This window comes from Triticum aestivum, chromosome 7A, assembly GCF_018294505.1.
Source record: "Triticum aestivum cultivar Chinese Spring chromosome 7A, IWGSC CS RefSeq v2.1, whole genome shotgun sequence".
NCBI classification, from domain to species: domain Eukaryota; kingdom Viridiplantae; phylum Streptophyta; class Magnoliopsida; order Poales; family Poaceae; genus Triticum; species Triticum aestivum.
Window position 1 is genome coordinate 40,376,282 of NC_057812.1, and position 18,185 is coordinate 40,394,466.

At 49.3% G+C, this 18,185-nt stretch overlaps 1 protein-coding gene and 1 pseudogene across 1 annotated transcript; both read left to right on the forward strand.

Annotated features, from left to right (window-relative positions):
- The first annotated feature begins 1,506 nt into the window (after positions 1-1,506).
- Positions 1,507-6,003, forward strand: LOC123152931 (protein EXORDIUM-like 3; annotated as a pseudogene).
- Positions 6,004-12,719: 6,716 nt separating this feature from the next.
- On the forward strand, positions 12,720-13,353 carry LOC123151077 (uncharacterized). Its single transcript, XM_044570861.1, has one exon. It carries the CDS (start codon positions 12,909-12,911, stop codon positions 13,188-13,190), a length of 282 nt encoding a protein of 93 aa, XP_044426796.1. The 5' UTR covers positions 12,720-12,908; the 3' UTR covers positions 13,191-13,353.
- Positions 13,354-18,185: the final 4,832 nt, after the last annotated feature.

The following is an 18,185-nucleotide window of genomic DNA, read 5'->3' on the forward strand; positions in this document are numbered from 1 at the left end:
CCGCCCCGGGATCCAGCCGCCGCCGACAGGACGCGCCACCCATGCAGCAGGCCGGAGGAGCCCCCGATCCAGATCTGGACCGAGAAGCTCACCACGGCCTCCCCGCGCCAGCACGCCCCGCCTGGCCGCGAAGATCCAGCCGCCATGTCGCCCGTTGCGAGACCACAGCCGCATCCTCCACCGTCCGAGGCCGCCGCCCCGGGATCCAGTCCTTGCTGGCCGCTGGAACGATCAACGCCATGAGGGCTGAGCCCATGACGTAGCCAACCAGCCATGCATCCGGCCAAGTTGGAGAACCACAACGTCATCCAATCTGGGTCGTGCCCAAATCTAGCAAACGCTGCAGCCCCAACCGCTCACCCCCGACGCAGCGGATGCCACGCCGCCGATAGCCGCCGCGCACGCCCCTAAAGCGGACGCCGCGCTCAGCCGCCGGTCGCTGGAGACCCATGGTCCCAACGCGCGCCGACATGCCTCCGGATCCGCTGCCCAACAGAGGCAAGAGGCCGTCACGAGAGGAAGCCCCCGCCGCCACCGTCGGCCGCGCAGACTTTGCCCGGCGGCGTCCTCTGGCGGCGGCGGCGGCGGCGGCGGGGAGGAGGAAGGCCCGACTGGGCTAGGGTTGATGGCGGCGCCCGAGTCGCCCAGGGCCAAGGCGACGCGGGGCCAGACACTGACACTTTTGAATGCACACTTTCAAAGCACATACATGGATGCAAGGCAAATGTGTTCCTCGGAATAGTGTTTGTAGTGGTCTCTGTACATTGCAAAGGCAAAGACATTTGTAGTGTCGGCCAACAGTAGTAGTCTAGTGTCTAGTACCATATCACAGAGCAATGACTTATAAAATCAGTGGCCGCAGTACCTTCATTGGTTATGAATTTAACCTCAGCTCTGTATTATATCTCCAATGCGTTTCCACATGACATCCCTGTTTGGCTTCAAACATAACGAAATAATACATAAATTATGAAGTATATGTGTTTACAATTTATGACGGGATCTTCAATCATAGTACTCCAAGTGAACAGACACATTTTTCTTTCTTCTTATAAAAAAGGCATCAATAAAAGCTCTGAGGGTGAATAGAAAAGTCAACATATCACGAGCATTGAAGCGCAAACAATTATTTAAAGGCAAGGGTACCAGCTATGTTAGAATTTCCACTTTGCATATGTCCAAACCAACTACAACCAACGATCATGAGGGGGAGAGGGGGCACAGAGAGATGCGCCTCACTTCTCTTGTTTTGTTTTGTTCATGGTGCCATCCACGGCAGCTCTCCTCCAAAAATGACCTTGCCATCATAATTGTGTGTGTTCTTTTTTTTTGGAGGGGGGGGGGGGGGGGGGGTGTCGCTGGGCAGCATGTGCAAAGTTCTGCGATGTATGTTTGGGTGCTTGCGTACAGGGCAAAGCTACAGGGATGTCCAGGCTGGGCGCGGCCCACCCTGGAATTCTGGATCAGTCTCTATACCTATGGATCCCTAACTAGGCCAAAGAAAAAATGGCCAATAACGCTTATTTGTTGACCAAGGATGAACGCAAGTACCCAATCAGGCCCTCACATCGAGCCGAACCAGCTGCGGAGCCGCCCTGTCCCGACGCCCGCGCTCAGCCGTGCCGTGACGCCGCCTTCGTTCGCCGCTCCTCCCTCATGTGCTCCTGTCTCTCCCTTCCGCGGTTCCGGCGCTTGGATCCAGTCTCACCCATAGCGTCCCGCCCCCTGCCGGCTGCCGACCTTCGCCCTTGTGGGTTGCGGCTCTGCCCCCCGGCCACTGCAAGTGAACGGCTGCCGTGGCACTGCCTTGTCGGCATCCTAGCCTTTCCAGGCTTCCAGCACAGATGGTGGTCGCCCGATTTGACGTATCCAGCTCAGAGCTCGCCCACTGCCCTCATTCCCCAATTGTAATTTTTGTTTCTTCTTTAATTTAGGGTTTCTACTATTTCACGGACTGATTAACGTTGCACATCATTGTGTGTTAAATTGTGTTATTGTGATAGGTAGAAAAGAAATTATTATTGCATAATATTGAAGAATGAAGAGGACATGGGACATTGCTTCTCATTTTCATAGACATGCTTTGAAGATAGGGAAGAAGGATCCGCTGGATGTGGCTGAAGAAAAAACCGACGAACTTCTCAAGGTATGTATTATGGTCCATGTAGTATGTACTATGTAGATTCTTTGTCCAAAACAGAGTTTTAATTGAGAATTTTAGTATGTTTGTAAGACCATATTGATCTATTTCTATGTGATATTGGTAATTAGTTAGAACAATCACATCTCACATTGCTATAAAAAAATTGGGGCGGACCATCCTGTTGTCAAATGCTAGCTCCACCACTGCTTGCGTAGGTAGGGGTTTGACCACCTGGCCACATGCTCTGACGCCATCTTTGTCGCATGCTCCGTTTTGTCGTAGCCGCCCTCGCCGCCTCATACTCACTACGGTCGTTGATCTCCTTCTTTTTCTCCACAGGTCACTTATTTGTGTGCTCATACAAGAGGCCTTCATCCGCCAACATGATCTTTGCATCCTCCACGTCCCGTGCGAGTTGCAATCTCTCATTCTCAGGCTCAATCATATAAAATGCCTTAGCCTTCTCGAGCTCCCATTAGATGGCCGCCTCTTGCTGTTGGAAGGGAGAGAGGGATTGGTGGAATAGTTTGTTCATTGTATTGCTTGAGCCTCATGGGCATATATATAGGAGTACATGATCTACTTGGAGTACAAGGCAAGCCAGAATATTTCCTAGTCTAACCTATGTTTCCTAATACAATCACGTTACTCAACATCCCCCCGCAGTCACAACGGGAGCGATGCAGACGGTGAGACTGCAGAAGAATCCGAAGGCAAGCCGACGGACACCCCCCACAGTCGTAACGGTCGATGCATCGCGGAGTCGTGGCTGGAGTGGAAACCAACGAGGTTGCTCAAGCAGGCGGTAGCCCTTTGTGCCGTTTGTCGATGTAGCCGAGAGCGTGTGTGGTGGAGCCGTGGTCGAGGTAGCCGTGCGAAGAATGCCGTGGTCGATGTCGAGTCGGGGTGGCCGGTGTCGAGGAAGTCGCCGTGGAGCCGCGGGCGCAAGGGGGCGCCAAGTTAGTCATGGGCGCAGTGGTGTCGAAGTAGTGGTGCGCCAGGACGGAGATGATGTTGACGACGCGTCGCGCCGGGGTTGCCAACCCTGGGGACACATCGTAGACGAAGGCACGCGTCGGTGTTGCCAGCACCGGGCATGCGTAGACGGACGAAGACGAAGTTGACGAAGCGCCGCGCTAGGCTTGCCAGGCCCGGGGACACGTCGTGGACGAAGGCACGCGGCGGTGTTGCCAGCACCGGGCATGCGTAGACTGGGACCTGCACAAGCTGTACGCCATGTCGAAGAAGTCGGAGAGGCCAGCAGAGAAGGACTCGACGACGGTTGCGGCGCCAATCGGCGCGGGGCCAATGTCGCACGCGGTTGTCGGAGTAGATGAAGCGGTCGGGGTAGATGATGGCGACGCTGGCGACGGGCTGGTGTTGGATGAAGACGAACGGGGTGGACGGGTGGCGGCGGCGGCTACGGTGGTAGCAGCGGCGGCGGCCGAAGAAGAGCGGCGGCGGCGGCCTGATGGCGACGGCGGCGGCTAGGTTATGAGTGCGGCGGCGATGCTCGAAGTAGGCGAAGAACCCTGACAGCGTGACGAAGACCGGCGCGGACGGTGGTGTTCCCGCGCCAAGGGAGACGGCGTGGCGCATACCACGGGAGGTCGACGCGCGGTGACGGCGGAGTGGACCGCGGGCCGCGGCGCTACGGCCCGAAGGGGCGACGCGGCTGCGGCGGGCAGGTCGGGGTGACGACGGAAGACCTCGGGACGGTCGCAGGGACCGCGGCCCGCGGTGCTACAGCCCGAAGGGGCGGCACAGCGGCGGAGCGCGGAGTGGTGCAACCGCGTGGACGGCCTCGAGACGGCGGCGTGGACCGCGTGCCACGCTCGCTACAGCCCGACGGGGCGACGCAGCGGCGGCGCGAGGGTCGGTGCAGCCACGGGGACGGCCGGGAGTGGACGGCCTCGGGGCGGCGGTAGACCGCGGGGGCACTACGGCCCGAAGGGGCGACGCAGCGGTGACGCGGGTCGGTGCAGCCGGGAGAAGAACCATGGGGCGGCGGCGCTGCGGCTACGGGGGTAGCGCAGCGGCAGCCCGTTGCTCGATCGACGGAGGGGCGCGCTGAACTCGGAGACGATCTTCACAGGACCTGTGAAGGCGCGCGTAACTGACGGGCCAGGTCGGTCGCGCGGCGTAGATGAGGCGGATCGCGGCGGCGAGCGGGTGATCATGCCGATCGCGCGCGAGGTCGGGGACACCGCTCGGTGAAGGCGTGGTGGCGGCGGAGTCCGAGATGAAGCCGGCGGCGGCGGGCGGCAGGGCGGCTATGATTGGCCGCCGCATGGCGCGAGGCCGCCGGGTCGGGGTGATGCAAGAGTTCCGGTCGGAGCAGGCGGTGACGGGCGGCGTAGATCGACGGGCGGGCCGTCGCGCGAACGGCGGCGGTGAAGGGCCGCCGCATGACGCGAGGCCGCCGGGTCGGGGCGACCGGCGGGTAGGCCGCCGGGTCGGTGAAGTAGCCGGCCGGTTGCGCCGATGTCGGAGTAGAGGCGCAAGGTGTCGACGGCGGCGGTGGGCGACGCAAACCGATCAAGAAAAGATCGGAAAACCAAAAAGTAGACGCCGATCAAAACGACCGGCGAGAGAGAAAACCCGGATAAAAGGATCGGGAAAAAGACTCTCTAGGGCAGCCGGTCAACACGACCGGCGGACGAACCCTAGGTACGGGCGGCGCGGCCCCCGGCGGCGGTCATGGAGGCCGACCGCCCCGGGGGCGGCGCACAGGTGCGGAAGCGGTGGCGGCTAGGGTTTATGATCGACTTGCGATAGATACCATGTTGGAAGAAAGAGAGGGATTGGTGGAATAGTTTGTTTATTGTATTGCTTGAGCCTCATGGGCATATATATAGGAGTACATGATCTACTTGGAGTACAAGGCAAGCCAGAATATTTCCTAGTCTAACCTATGTTTCCTAATACAATCACGTTACTCAACACTTGCTTCTCCAACTCATTCTTCTCCCTCTCAATTTTCAGCTTCTTCTCCATCATCTTTCGGTCTCAATTCATCCTCTCCTTTTGCGCATCCAACAAGAGTTTGTACCTCTCCTCTTTTTTCCCCACACCAAAATCATGGTCGTCCATGTGTAGGACATTTTTCTAGCCGTGGGGCCGCTCCCCGTGGACGCCGGCGGGGTGTACCTGGTGTTGACGTCGCCGGAGGTCCACGTGGAGAACTTATGCGGGCAGGTGTGCGGCTCCCACTACTTGACCTTCCCGTCCGTGGTCGGCTACACGCTCCCCTACGCGTGGGTGGGCAACTCGGCAGGGCGGTGCCCGGAGGTGTGCGCCTACCCGTTCGCCATCCCGGCCTACGTGCCGGGGCGCCGGCCCGAGGCGCCGCCCAACGGCGACGCGGGGGTGGACGGCATGGTGAGCGTCATCGCGCACGAGCTGGCGGAGATGGCGTCCAACCCGCTGGCCAACGCGTGGTACGCCGGCGGGGACCCCTCCTTCCCCACCGAGATCGCCGACCTCTGAGAGGGGCATCTACGGCACCGGCGGTGGCGGTGCGTACACCGGCCAGCTGCTCACTGACGGGCGGTCCGGCGCGTCGTACAACCTGAACGGCGTCGGCGGGCGCAGGTTCCTGGTGCACTGGGTCTGGACCCCTACCGCAGCTACTGCTCCGGCCCCAACGCGCTCGACCACGACTAGTAGCTTTTCGTTCGTTTCACTGCCGCTGCACTCTAGCGCTAGGGGCAGTAGCATTCCTCCCACTCCAGCATTGGATTCCTTGCTCGGGACATCCATGGCCATGGGAGCGTGTCCTGTATAGACTCAGTGAGCCCAAACATGGTGGTCCGGTTTGGTCCTCTGGGGACATATATACAGCTGGTTCATTGTTGGTATGGCTGCGTGCGGACAATGTTTTGGATGTTCAAATTTGATGTCATTTTGTCCATTTCTCTGCTCGGTTTCGTTCAAACTTGGTTAGCATTACTAGCATATTTGAAACATTGAGAGTACAATTATTGGAAATCTGGGTGAACAACCATTGCACAAATGTAGGTAAGTACACGGCTGCGTCCACCCCAGGTGTAGGCGTTGCACAATGACAATGCGCTCCGAGATGGAAATGATCACAGGGAGTGCACAAGATTGTCCTGGATTGGCCATGGGCATTGATCACGGGTCTCGTGAGCAGGTGGGCGTGGTCTGTGCTGTGCAGCATCGGCGTCACGATTTTGTTCCGTAGCGCACTAGGCTTTCACAGCTAGATACATTCATTTCTGAGACAAGTAATTCCGAACGGAGGGAGTAGGTGTCTTTGGATGGATCGGGCAGAGCACTGGAGCTGCTGCTCCGTGGTCACCAGTACGCACCGAATTATTGAGCTAATGGTATAGTAGCTTGTTACTGTGAAGGAGCCATGGCTGCACAGTCGAATGTCCCGCTCTCTCAGTCCCTGCCATGATCGCTGGGCCATATGGGCTGCTTTCCCCATATCAATTAGTATAATCTGTTTACAGTACTCATGGTCATATGGGGCGTATGCAGTGCAATTTTTCCTTATACGTATGCCAACCCAACACCCATGGTCATTCAAATCATCACGGATAGACAATGAATATTCAACCAACATGTTACAATTGTGTGAATGATGGCCTCCGACCTCTCCCTTATACATATACCATCCCAACTTCGCCAAAGTAGATAGCAAGCCCAGTTGTTTCATTCATACAGGCAATGACCACACATGAACAAAGGGGAAGGTGGGAAAAATAAGTTATGCAAACGGGAATTGGAGACATCAGAACATGAGCAACATTGAGTAATTAGCCACTCAATCTTGTAAGTTTTCCATAGGTCGCAAGGCACACGCATCGAAGTGCAAATGGACTGTCAATCTCGAGAGATGCCTCGGCCCGATCCTCCGAGATATTTCCTCTACCAGTGGCATTCTGGGGGTGCATGGTCGCGTTTCGTAGCTCCTCGACTATGAGCATGCATGTAACTGAGTTATTGTGCCTAAGCGCCTGCATCTCCCACTTGATGGATGCCGTCCGTGATGATGACTCTGCGAATGAGGTTCTCTTGCATCAAGACGTGTGTAATCCCTTTGTTGATGGGCTAATGCGGTTCCCTAGTGCTCATGACATGGCTACGACGAAAGTTGCTGCCTCAACCTTCAGCCTTCGGCGCCTTTGCGAGAATTGCAAGTCAACTGCGGTGGCTCTTCATTCGCTCTTGGCTGACTTATAGTAACCGAGATGTTTTAGTTCAACAACTTAAAGTTAGCAACTCCGAATAGCTTGGTACCGAGAGAAGTTTTGAAATAGTTTCTGTGAGAAAACTTGTTCCTTGTCAACTAGCTAGGATTTATATTTTGGCTATATGATATTGTCTACTGTGTTGGCCACTACCACGAGCTATGGCTTGATCAGCATGGGAATCTTATTAGTTAAGGTTTGACAATAATAAAGCTAGGCTTCGACGAGTCGGCAAGTATTCTATCTTCCAAGAATATAATAAAATGTGTTGCCGATGATACAATAACATTTTAGTATATTATTTAACGAAGAAATTAGAGGAATTCATGTACCTTATCGTCTCGTGCAAGGAATTGTCTTGCTTTGTTCACCAGATAATCATCGATGCAACAATGTTACTCTCTTAGTGTTAGATTTATCGTTTTGATGAAAGACAACATGTTTTGACAATCGGTTCTAAACACCGTTTTGATATGCTAGTATGGACAACTCCAATATAATATATGTATGCCACACATAATAAGGGGAAATGCAGGGTGCAGATGGACTTGAAACAAACAAGCCGGGGAAACAAAGGCAAACGAAACTACACCCGTTTTTGACCAATAAAGAATACCGCCGAAACAAAAACAACCGGTCAGCCACCAACCAATAAATAACCCACCAACCAATAAATAACTCAGCCGAAACTACAAATATGGGATGTTTTATCCCATATGTATTAGTATCTTCACACTAGAACACTGCAAGAGATCCACAGATTCACTCGCATGACCACAAGAAAAGAACGAAAGAGATGCACAAAGAAGTGGGAACCAGAGACATAAGAAGAAAATATAACCATGCCCAGTAAATCCAATAGCCATCCTGTAGGTCAACTCTATGAAATCTACAAGACATGCAAGTAATAGAGTGATGTCAGCGTTGATTCTCAGAAAAGTTTCCAAAGGCGCTGCTGCAACCTCTGGCTATCCGCGTGGCCGTGTAGGCTTGGAACCACCGCTGGGCCATCAGGCCGTGATACATAGTAACTCTATTAGACTCGTTGTATGTGAAATTACTAAAAGATATATGGACTGTGCTCTATAAAATTTAAAAGACCGCCGAAGAGACGTGCAGAGAATTACGATATCTCAGCCTACAAAATTGACTTTCTTCTTTTTGTTCGCACAGTTCGGTGAAACATTTCATACAATTTCAAAACAAATCATGCACACATCCTGCAGTAAAATAAACAAGTTTCATGAACATTCAATGTTTTGTTCACCATATTTAAAAATTGTTCGTAGAAATAAAAAATGTTCATAAATTCTACTTTTGTTCATCGTTTAAAGAAAAATCACCAAAATCAAAATTTGTTCAGCATATTTTCAAAAAAATGTTCTTGAATACAAACTTTGGTCATCAAGTTCAAGAAGTGCTCATCAAATTCAAAATTTTGTTCATCCTATTTTTAAAAAATGTTCTTGAATACAAATTTTGTTCATGAAGATAAAAAAATGACTATTAAATTCAAAAAAATGCAACCTATTTAAAAAATGTTCTTGAATACAAATTTTGTTCATCAAGATAAAAAAAATGTCCAACAAATTCAAAATATGCTCATTAAATAGAAATAAGTGTGCATCATTATGAAAAATGCTCATAAGAAATTGTTCACCAAAATAAAAATGAATTAAAATAAATAATGTTAATTCTCTTTTAAATTGCACACTTTTTTGTATTCAAGAAATGTTTTTGAGAATTCAATTTTTTTAAAATTTGCAAACCTTTTTGTAATCCCGGATTATTTTAACATAGAATAAAAAAACAGAAGATAAAAAGGAAAAGCAAAAACCAAGAAGGAAAAACACAACGAGCGTCCCGCCCCAAGCATAGGCCGGCCCAACAATGCGCAGGGGGTGGGGTTGGAGGGTACACACTGCCTCTCTTCCTAGCGCATACCACACCATATAGAAGCTCCCACGGGCTAGGACAAACTGGGTCCGCCAGCATCCTGAACGATCGAGCTTTTTTGGGCCGCTCATGGACCAGACTGGACCGGACCATAAGAGTTAGGCCCGATAATAAAAATTACAGCCAGTCTTTTTTAGAATTCGTTACAGCCGGTCTGATATGTGAAAGCAGACCCATTTTTTTTTTCGAAATCGGTTGGACCGAAGGCCGAGCCCATACAATGCATAATCTTCCACCCAAGGGCCATTTTTCATTCATCTCCAACCCCACACACTGTAGTAGTCTAGAGAGAGAGAGGGAGAGAGAGAGAGAGAGAACTTTGTCTTTCTCGGGTTCACCCTGTGCCACTGTAGTCGTACTTGCCACCTGCCCAAGCTTCAAATGTAAAAGGAGGTGAGAATGAAAGAAAAAGAAATGTAAAAAGTAAAATAAAGGAGACAGGAAGAAAGAAAGAACAACAAGATAAGTGGGCCGGACAAAGATGCGTGAGGGATGCGTATTTTCCCACCTATTCAACATATTAAGCGTCAAATGTGAATTGATAAAGCCCACCTATCGGCAAGACCCAACGGATACATCATGTCATGACCAAACCCAATTGAATCAAACAAGAATTGTTTCTGGAATGGAAATGGAACAATCTTCATAATTTTTATTTAATGGGCATCGTGCCTACAAAATTTTAGCTAAGAATAGTTGAATTTTACATCTTGTTTGAGACAGTTCCATTGCATGATTATATATTCAAGTTGATTTTTTTTAAAGGAGGTTACATGTGGACAATTTCATTAGACACTTGTCTATTTCAAATCGTTTTTTCTCACACGAATAAAAATAACTCATTTTCTGTGAGTAGCTTGCTTTGCTATCTCTTTCTGTTGTCTGAAGAAAGTATCCCTGCCTCTGAACTGAGATATGTGGCAGCAATAGATTGTAGCTAAAGCCCATGATGCCTAGTTCGTACACATACTAAATTAACTTAATACAGGCCTACCAATTACCCACAACAGTCATATAACTATGTCGTTGGATAAAATGGTGGTGCAGATGCTCTAGAGAAGGGAAGGAATGTTTGGCTGCACGACCACCCGGGAAATGAATCTCCAGTGTGAGGTACCCTCAAGTTCATGCAGACTTGAGGAGTCATTCGTAACACAATTTTCCTAACATCTTCCAATCCCACAACATATTCATCAAGACACTCACAATCTAGCGCACACATTGTCGAAGTTATAGAGAGAGGAATGGGAAATGGCGATACTTGCAAGCGTTTTTAGTGGCATTTGTAAGATGAAATGTGTGGTTGGAGAAATGACATTTATAGTACCCGGGTAGTAGTAGTGGGCTGGTGCCACATGGTTGAGCATTGATCTACGAATCAATAACAATGCCGGAGCCATGGGAGACCAGGACGAGCCACGGCTCCCACAAAAGTTAGAGATTTTTTAAGGACCCTAGATTACTTCTACAAACAGCTATGTGGCCTCTTCTATAATACTCTCCTGAAAACATTTTGGCCAAATAGGGACATCTTCAACGCAGATCCAAAAATGGATATGGTATTTGTTCGCGGACTGCGTCCGACCACGGACACGATACGGGAGCCAAACGGACCTCGAGGACAAAACACATGGGTCGTGAGGACATGTGGTTCAGCTGATAGTGGGCCAAGCGGATTCTTACATGGTGTTAGGACTCACACATAATGAACATGCGGATAGTCCATGGACGTTAAGCAGACCGTGATGGATGGCGGAAAGTGTCCAAACCACCTAGACCGGACCTTTTATCGGCACTTTGAGGGGCCATTTTGGAGATGCGCTAAAGTACATAAATTTTTTGACATTTTTTGAGGAAAAAAGAACATACTTAATAAATTCTAAACATTTTTTTCTGAAAAATCCAGTTTTTATAAATTTATACGTTTTTGTAAAGAGAAAAATAGAAAGAACAAAAAAGAAATAACAAAAAAGAAACGCCAAAAAAACTAAAGGAAAAACGACAACATAAAAGAAAAATAAAAGAAGAAGAAACAGACAAATCAAGAAAAAACAGGTCGAGAGAACATTTTAGAAGGTTCCAATTCCGTTAAAACCAAACAGGAACCTGCTAAAAAGTTCCCAAAACCAAACGCATAGATTAGGAAAATGTTTAGAGCCGGCGCGCCGGCCGAACTTTCGGCCGGATCGCGCGCCACGCTGGCTCCAGCGAAACCACCCATCGCGTAGGACGTGTGCACGTGGTGGGCCTTGCATAACCGCCCTCTTATGCTTATCCTTTCCATGGCCTTTCCTTTTGTCTTTCTTCTACCTCCAGAGCCACGACATGTTCTGCTGTCTACAACCACGATTTTTCTCTCTTCTCTACGCTGCTCACGAACCACTGCAAGCTCCCCTCACCGGCGGCCATGTTTGCTGCAATCAACAGCTGCCGGTGGTGGAGACGGAGGGCTCCGGTGCTATAACCTGTAGTTTTTTGGCTGCAACCGGAGTTTGAAGATGCTGGAACCAGAGGCCACGCTTGCTGCAACCAGTAGCTGCCGGCGGCAAAGACGACGAGCTCTAGACAAGAGAAATCAGATGTTAAACCAGTGCACATCGAAGCTACAACCGTCAACGCCAAATGCTATGCCCGATGGCATTTTTTGCTGGAACCTGAGGAAGAATGGGCTTCAACGGACGTACATCAGAGCTGCAACCAGTACTGTAAAATGCTACGTCCGGCAACCAAAAAAGCTACATCCTTCTTTGAAAAAAGCTTCAACGGATACGGGATAGCTGAAGGTCAGCCACCGCGTAGCGCAAAAAGATGCAACCGGCAGCGAGAAAGCTACAACCGGCTTCAAAAAAAGTTTCACACAGATACGGGGTAGCCGGAGCTCGACCACCGCGCAGCCGAAAAAAGCTGCAACCGGCCACAAGAAAAGCTACAACCCGCTTTTAAAAAAGCTTCAAACAGGAAACAGTGGCTAACAATGGCGAGCGGCAAACGACAAAGCTGTGTGACGGTGCTGCGATGGCCGCATGACGAGCTATGATAGCGGCCGGTGACGATGCTGGAACCCTCACCCCGGCGGTGCTGCAACCAGGGGGTATGAGATACATCGAGATGCAAAGGCGGAGCTGCATCCGGGGAGCGGCCCTGGCGAGCGCCGACGGAGAGCGGCCCCGACGAGTAGTAGTAGGCACTCGGCCCGGTAGCTCATGCCACGGCCGCGGACCGCGTGGGACCAGGAGCAGCAGCGGGAGGAACAGAAGACAAACACGCGTGAAACAGTGAGACGGTTGCAACCGCCACCACGCCACCGCGTGCGTCACCACCTCCTTACCCCTCGCAGCCGCGTCCACCAATATTCTGGTCTCCTCCAGCGCAGCGCAGGAAACCGCCATGCCCAAAGCTTCCTCCTTGCCAATTGCCACCAAGCCGTATATAAGCCGGGTCGCGTGGCCTTTCTCCCTTCACCAACCCCAGCAAGAAACAACCCAAGCAAAGCCACCAATTGATTGAAGCAAAGTCACAGAGCCTGCGTGCAAGAAAGCGTCGGCCACCTGAGCTGCTGCCGGAATCATCCCCGTCTCCTATCGAGTATGGACAAGGTGCTGGCCTTCTCCATCCTGAGTGCATCGCCGGCCGACATCGCCCTCGGCACCGGCGCCAGCGGCAGCTGGGCTCGGCTGTCCTGGCGGGGAAGGAAGCTGCAGGTGGACGACCGGGCTGGAGCAGAGCACCAAGGGAAGCAGGGCGGTCTGCCGCGGGAGGCAGAGCAGCGGCACGACAAAGGGAAATCGCAGTCGCCGTCGACGTTGCCGCCACGGTTTGCGCCCGAGTTTGATGGGATCGACTGCTTTGAGACCATCGTGTGCCATTGATCGGTGATGAATCGCGATCTGCTCCTGTTCCCGCCGCGCGTGTGACTACTAATTCTTTCTTCTTCATACTATCGGCATGTTCATTCGTTGTTAAGTTGTGCTTCTAACTGAAGCCGGATGTTGTACAGAATACAGAGCTGCCTATAAACCAAGTTCTTTCATATGGCACAAAGAAGCCCATTTTCGCCGCGATTATTCGGACAAGCTTTGGTTTTTAAGGCTGGACGTCATGACGGAGTAGAATTGAACGGAGAGCACAACTTTGCTGGTAGTGGACCTAGCCATGTGGAGAAGCTTCAAAGAGACAAGCTTGATTGCCTCTAACAAAACTATTGCCTACTATCACGAGGGCAGTCCATTTGTTTCACTCTGTAGCTTGCTGCACCTTGAGAGAATCGACGCCTTCTCTGAACCTCATGCTCAAAGCCTGTCGAGATGATGCTCTGTTCAAGAAAACGACTACCGTGCACACGATGATGTTTGGTTGCGCGCGCTGGCTCAACAGCGGCCGCCCTGATCTACTGGTCTCGTGTGTGTGTTTTGCCGTGGTGACAATTCAGAAGAAAAAAGGGTGTTTACTGCAGGCCAATAGACTGGCTGGCTCGGCTCTCCTGGCACGGGAAATCGGGGTCACGGTTCCCGCCCTTGTTCCATTGGATCGGCTGCTTCGAGACCGTCACCTGGCATCAGTGAGTCACTAGACGTTACATGTAGTGTATACAAGTGTGATCGAACCCTCGGTCTCTTCCAAATTTTGAGCAAATCAAGTTTTTTTTTTTAGAAAAGGAGGAGGACCCCCGGCCTCTGCATCTGCGCAAATCAAGTCCACATGGAGACCCAAATCCCCGTGATTACAGTAGATCCCGATCATTCTGCAAAGCTTTTCTAGGTTCCTTGCGGTAGAGATGTGTCCAGAGAAACCAAATCCGGAACATTGTGCGCCCCATATCCTCGCGCAGCCAACTTGGATTCTATAGAGGTGATGAGGACACTAGAAGCGAGTAAGTTCATTCAGGCGAAATGCTTTGCTGCCGATGCTTCTGATTCCCAATTGATTGTCCGCCCTTATGTTTCTTCACTCGTTTCCTCTGTTTCCATGTGTACAACTTACTTGCACTCTCATGTAGACAGAAGAAGTAAATATCAAAGTGTAGATGCACCGTTGGACTTGTTATATGTTCACGTGAGTGTAGACGTATATATAACGAGCATTACTCAGGCAAGTGAAGGTTCATGGGAGTAGTCCCTCCTTCCCTATCTGTATGCGTACTCCTAATCAAATGCAATAAATAGAAGGATAGAGAAAGAGAGATGCTTAGAGAAGTACTAATCTAATAGCTAATCTTATCAAAAGTGTTTTGCTGTGCTTGAGCTCACATGGGCTCGATTAAACAGTGAAATAAAAAATTCACTAGCGTGCTGCCCCAAGTTTTTTCAAGAAAAAATTGTTACGAAAATTAAAATATGAAATGAAGAAAGGTTTACAGATTTAAAGGAAAAAGTTCATCCATTTGAAAAAATACGTTCATATCTTTAAAAAAGGTTCATCAGTTTTGAAAAAGTTCATCAATTCGAAAAAAAGTTCATTAAAATTGAAAAAAAGTTCATCCAATTTAGCAAAAGTTCAATAAAATTGGAAAAAATTCATAGAAATTGAAAAAAAGTTCATGTATTTTTCGAAAAAGTTCATGGAACTGAAAAAAAGTTCATAAATAAAAAAAGTTCACCCATTTTCAAGACACATGTTCATTAAATTTCGAAAAAGTTCATCAATATACAAAAGAGTTCACAGAATTTTCAAAAAAAGATCGTCCACCGGCTCCTAGATGGGCCGGCCCATTTACAGATGCCGCAGGCGCCAATTAATAAAATGCACATTAACTGGCGCCTGTGGCGCCAAATAGGAAATGCCCCTGCTAGAAGGATCCAAAACCGAACGAAAATCAGGTAAATGGGCCAGCCCAGTTTGCTCGATCCTTATGCTTGCGGTCGACATTTCGACGCAATGAGTGTCATATAGGGATTTTCATGAGTTATAGCTACTCGGGAATAGAAGATATCAGCCTGACCAGGACAACAGGGGAAACAGGGCGGTCTGCCGGCGGGAACAGAGCAGCAGCCGGGCAAGGGGAAATTGCAGCCGCCATCGTCGCCGCCACCGCCGTGTTTCGCGCCCGATTTTGATGGGATAGACTGCTTCGAGGCCATCGTCTGCCATTGATCGGTGAATCACGAGCTGCTCCTGGTGTAGCCGGGCGTGTGACAACTAATTCTTTCTTCTTTTGATGGCCGGTGTGATCATTCGTAAATCCGTTGTTGACTCGTGCTTCTAACTGAAGCCACAGCTTGTGGTGCCCGTGTATAAAATTAACCAAGCTCTTCTCTTATGATTTGTCCGTGTTCCTATGAGAGTAAGAGACCCATTTCGCCTTGATCATGTGGATAAGCTTTCGTTGTCTGCATCGCTAGTACATTATTGTGGCAGGGTAGTTAAGGTTCAACGTGGTAGGGCCGTAGGGATGTTCACACAAGCTAACAAGAATTGGAGCCGTCCAGGTGGACACCAGTGTGGCCCCTCGCTCCAAACTCCAGACTCGCGCTCAACTCTTAATGCGTCGCGTTCATAGTTAGGCTGGTTTTAGTAGAGAGTAACATATACTAGTATCATGCATATGATACTAGTGTATGATACTATATCCATAGTGCATATTATTATAAAGTAGTATCATAGATGGTCTCATTTATTGCCATGCATGACACATAGTAGCATAACATTTATTATGTTATGGTATCTATCTATGTTACTATGATCATCTCTCTCTTTTTTAATTATCTGCCACGTAAGCATGTTTGGGAGTTCCAATTACATGATACTAGTTATGTTACCCTCACTATGGCCAGCCTTAGGGTAACATGTGCAGAAAACTCGCACAATCATGCCGGGTGATGCTTCATTCCTACCTCGTGGGCTGTAATAAATGATGTACTCTGTGGTTTCGTTTTCTTTTGAAAATGGAATTGAGGCAGATGCCCTTTTCTTAAGGCTAGTCATAATGAAGAGTAACTTAGACTAGTAACATGCATATGTTATTAGTCTATATTATTATCTCCACAGTGGAGAATAACATATGTGTAGTATCATGCAACCTTTCATTTATTATGTTATAGACTCATTTTATCTTGGGATGTGTGACGTTACTCATACTAGTACTAACTAGCTATATTACCACATGTCTCTTTTTTCTTCATTTATTACTTGTCACATCATCTATTTTGTCTAGATATGTGTGATATTACCACTTATGTTACTCTCATTATGGGTAGTCAAAAAAGCTCACACCATTACCCAACATCTTCTTTTTCCTCTCCGTATTATTACTCGGAACACTTACAAGAAGAAAAATTGGTGCCAACACCCCCCCCCCCCCCCCCCCCCCCCAAGTTTGTTGATAGTGGAACTAGCTGCGTGGAGCAGAATCAAGATCTCAAGCTCGAAGACCACCAAAACCACTTGTGACCGCCATCGCCAGGGCAGGTCAATTTATACAATCAACCATGCTTGTGAGGCTCCTGGAGACCATGTTGTTTACTGCAGGCCAATAGACTCACCGCGTAAATATTGCTTCTCCTGATGTTTCTAATTCCTACTTGTTTATTGCGTCTTTTTGTTTCTTCTCTCGCCATTTTCTCTGTGTGCTCTCTTGGACCTATTCATGCCTTAACATGTCAAATGAATGGAGGAGAAAATTTCAATGTGTGTGGATATATATGTGCTCATGCAGATGCAGGCTTGCATATATATAGAGAGAACATTATTGCTCATACAAGCGAAGGTTGGTGAAGAGTTTACTTATTTGTTCATTGTTTTATTTCACACTACAATTTTCATTCGTAGAATATACCTAGTACAGTGCTACCAACTGGTTTGGTTTGCTTGCAACATGATTTTTTTTTTGCAAAGATACTATTTGAATCTTTTGACTCAGCTTGCACATTGTGTTTTTCGTTATTGTGTGCGCCAGACATATATTTTTTTAGGGCCATGAATATTATTCATTATACTTTGCATAAAAGATAAAGAAATCATCCTACTCGGTTATCTTTACATCGAAATGGCAACCTAAACCCCTAATATAATAAAACTTCTAACAAACAATAATTCCTTACATGTACAAGTTCATTTATAGTTTTCTCATGGCGGCAACCCTCACAGGTGACTCGTAGGCCGAGACAAGGACGACACCATGATAGATGATCGGTTTTTCATGTCGGATGTGATGACTCCCGATCCAGAGTGAACCAGCATGAGTGGGGGCGTCTGGATTCCCAGCTTCATGTGGTCGCCGTTGTTTGTCTTGGATATGGAGAGATTGCAAACGGTGGGTTGTGCTAGGCTAGGGGATTGGGCTTAGATCAGTCAAAGCACCAGTAACCAAATGCGCCACACCGAGTGCACCGGGCGTGATCACGATAATGGCCCCATAGGTGGTCACTGGAGAGGCATAGTTTAAAAAATGAGACCAGACCTGTGATTCTACCGGTGGCATCTGCTTTTTCTAAGCAAGAGGGGCCGTTCGAGCAATCGAACGGGAAGGTTTCAGAGAAAACATGTGAACCGAATGCTTTCTACGAGCGGCACATTGCCGATTCCCCAAAATTTTGAGAAATATTTATTTTCCTGTGAAAAATCCCTCCCGTTCCTCCAAATTAGCCCCACGACTTAACATATTCCCTTTTCCGTCGTCACCCAACGTGGGATCCTCTAACATGAAGGAGAGAAGTAATGTAAGCTAATATTAGTCCCTCCCTCCCCCCTCCCCGCGTCTCCCTCTCCCGGCGACACGGGGAAACCCTCGCCCCCGCCGCCGTCAGGCCCCTTCCCTTGCCGCTCCCGCATCGCCGCCCCCGAAGGGCGGGCCGGCGATGCGGCATCGAGCCCCGGGATGGCGGCGGCGGGGCGGATACACCTCCCCATGCGCGGTGCACCACCCCTTC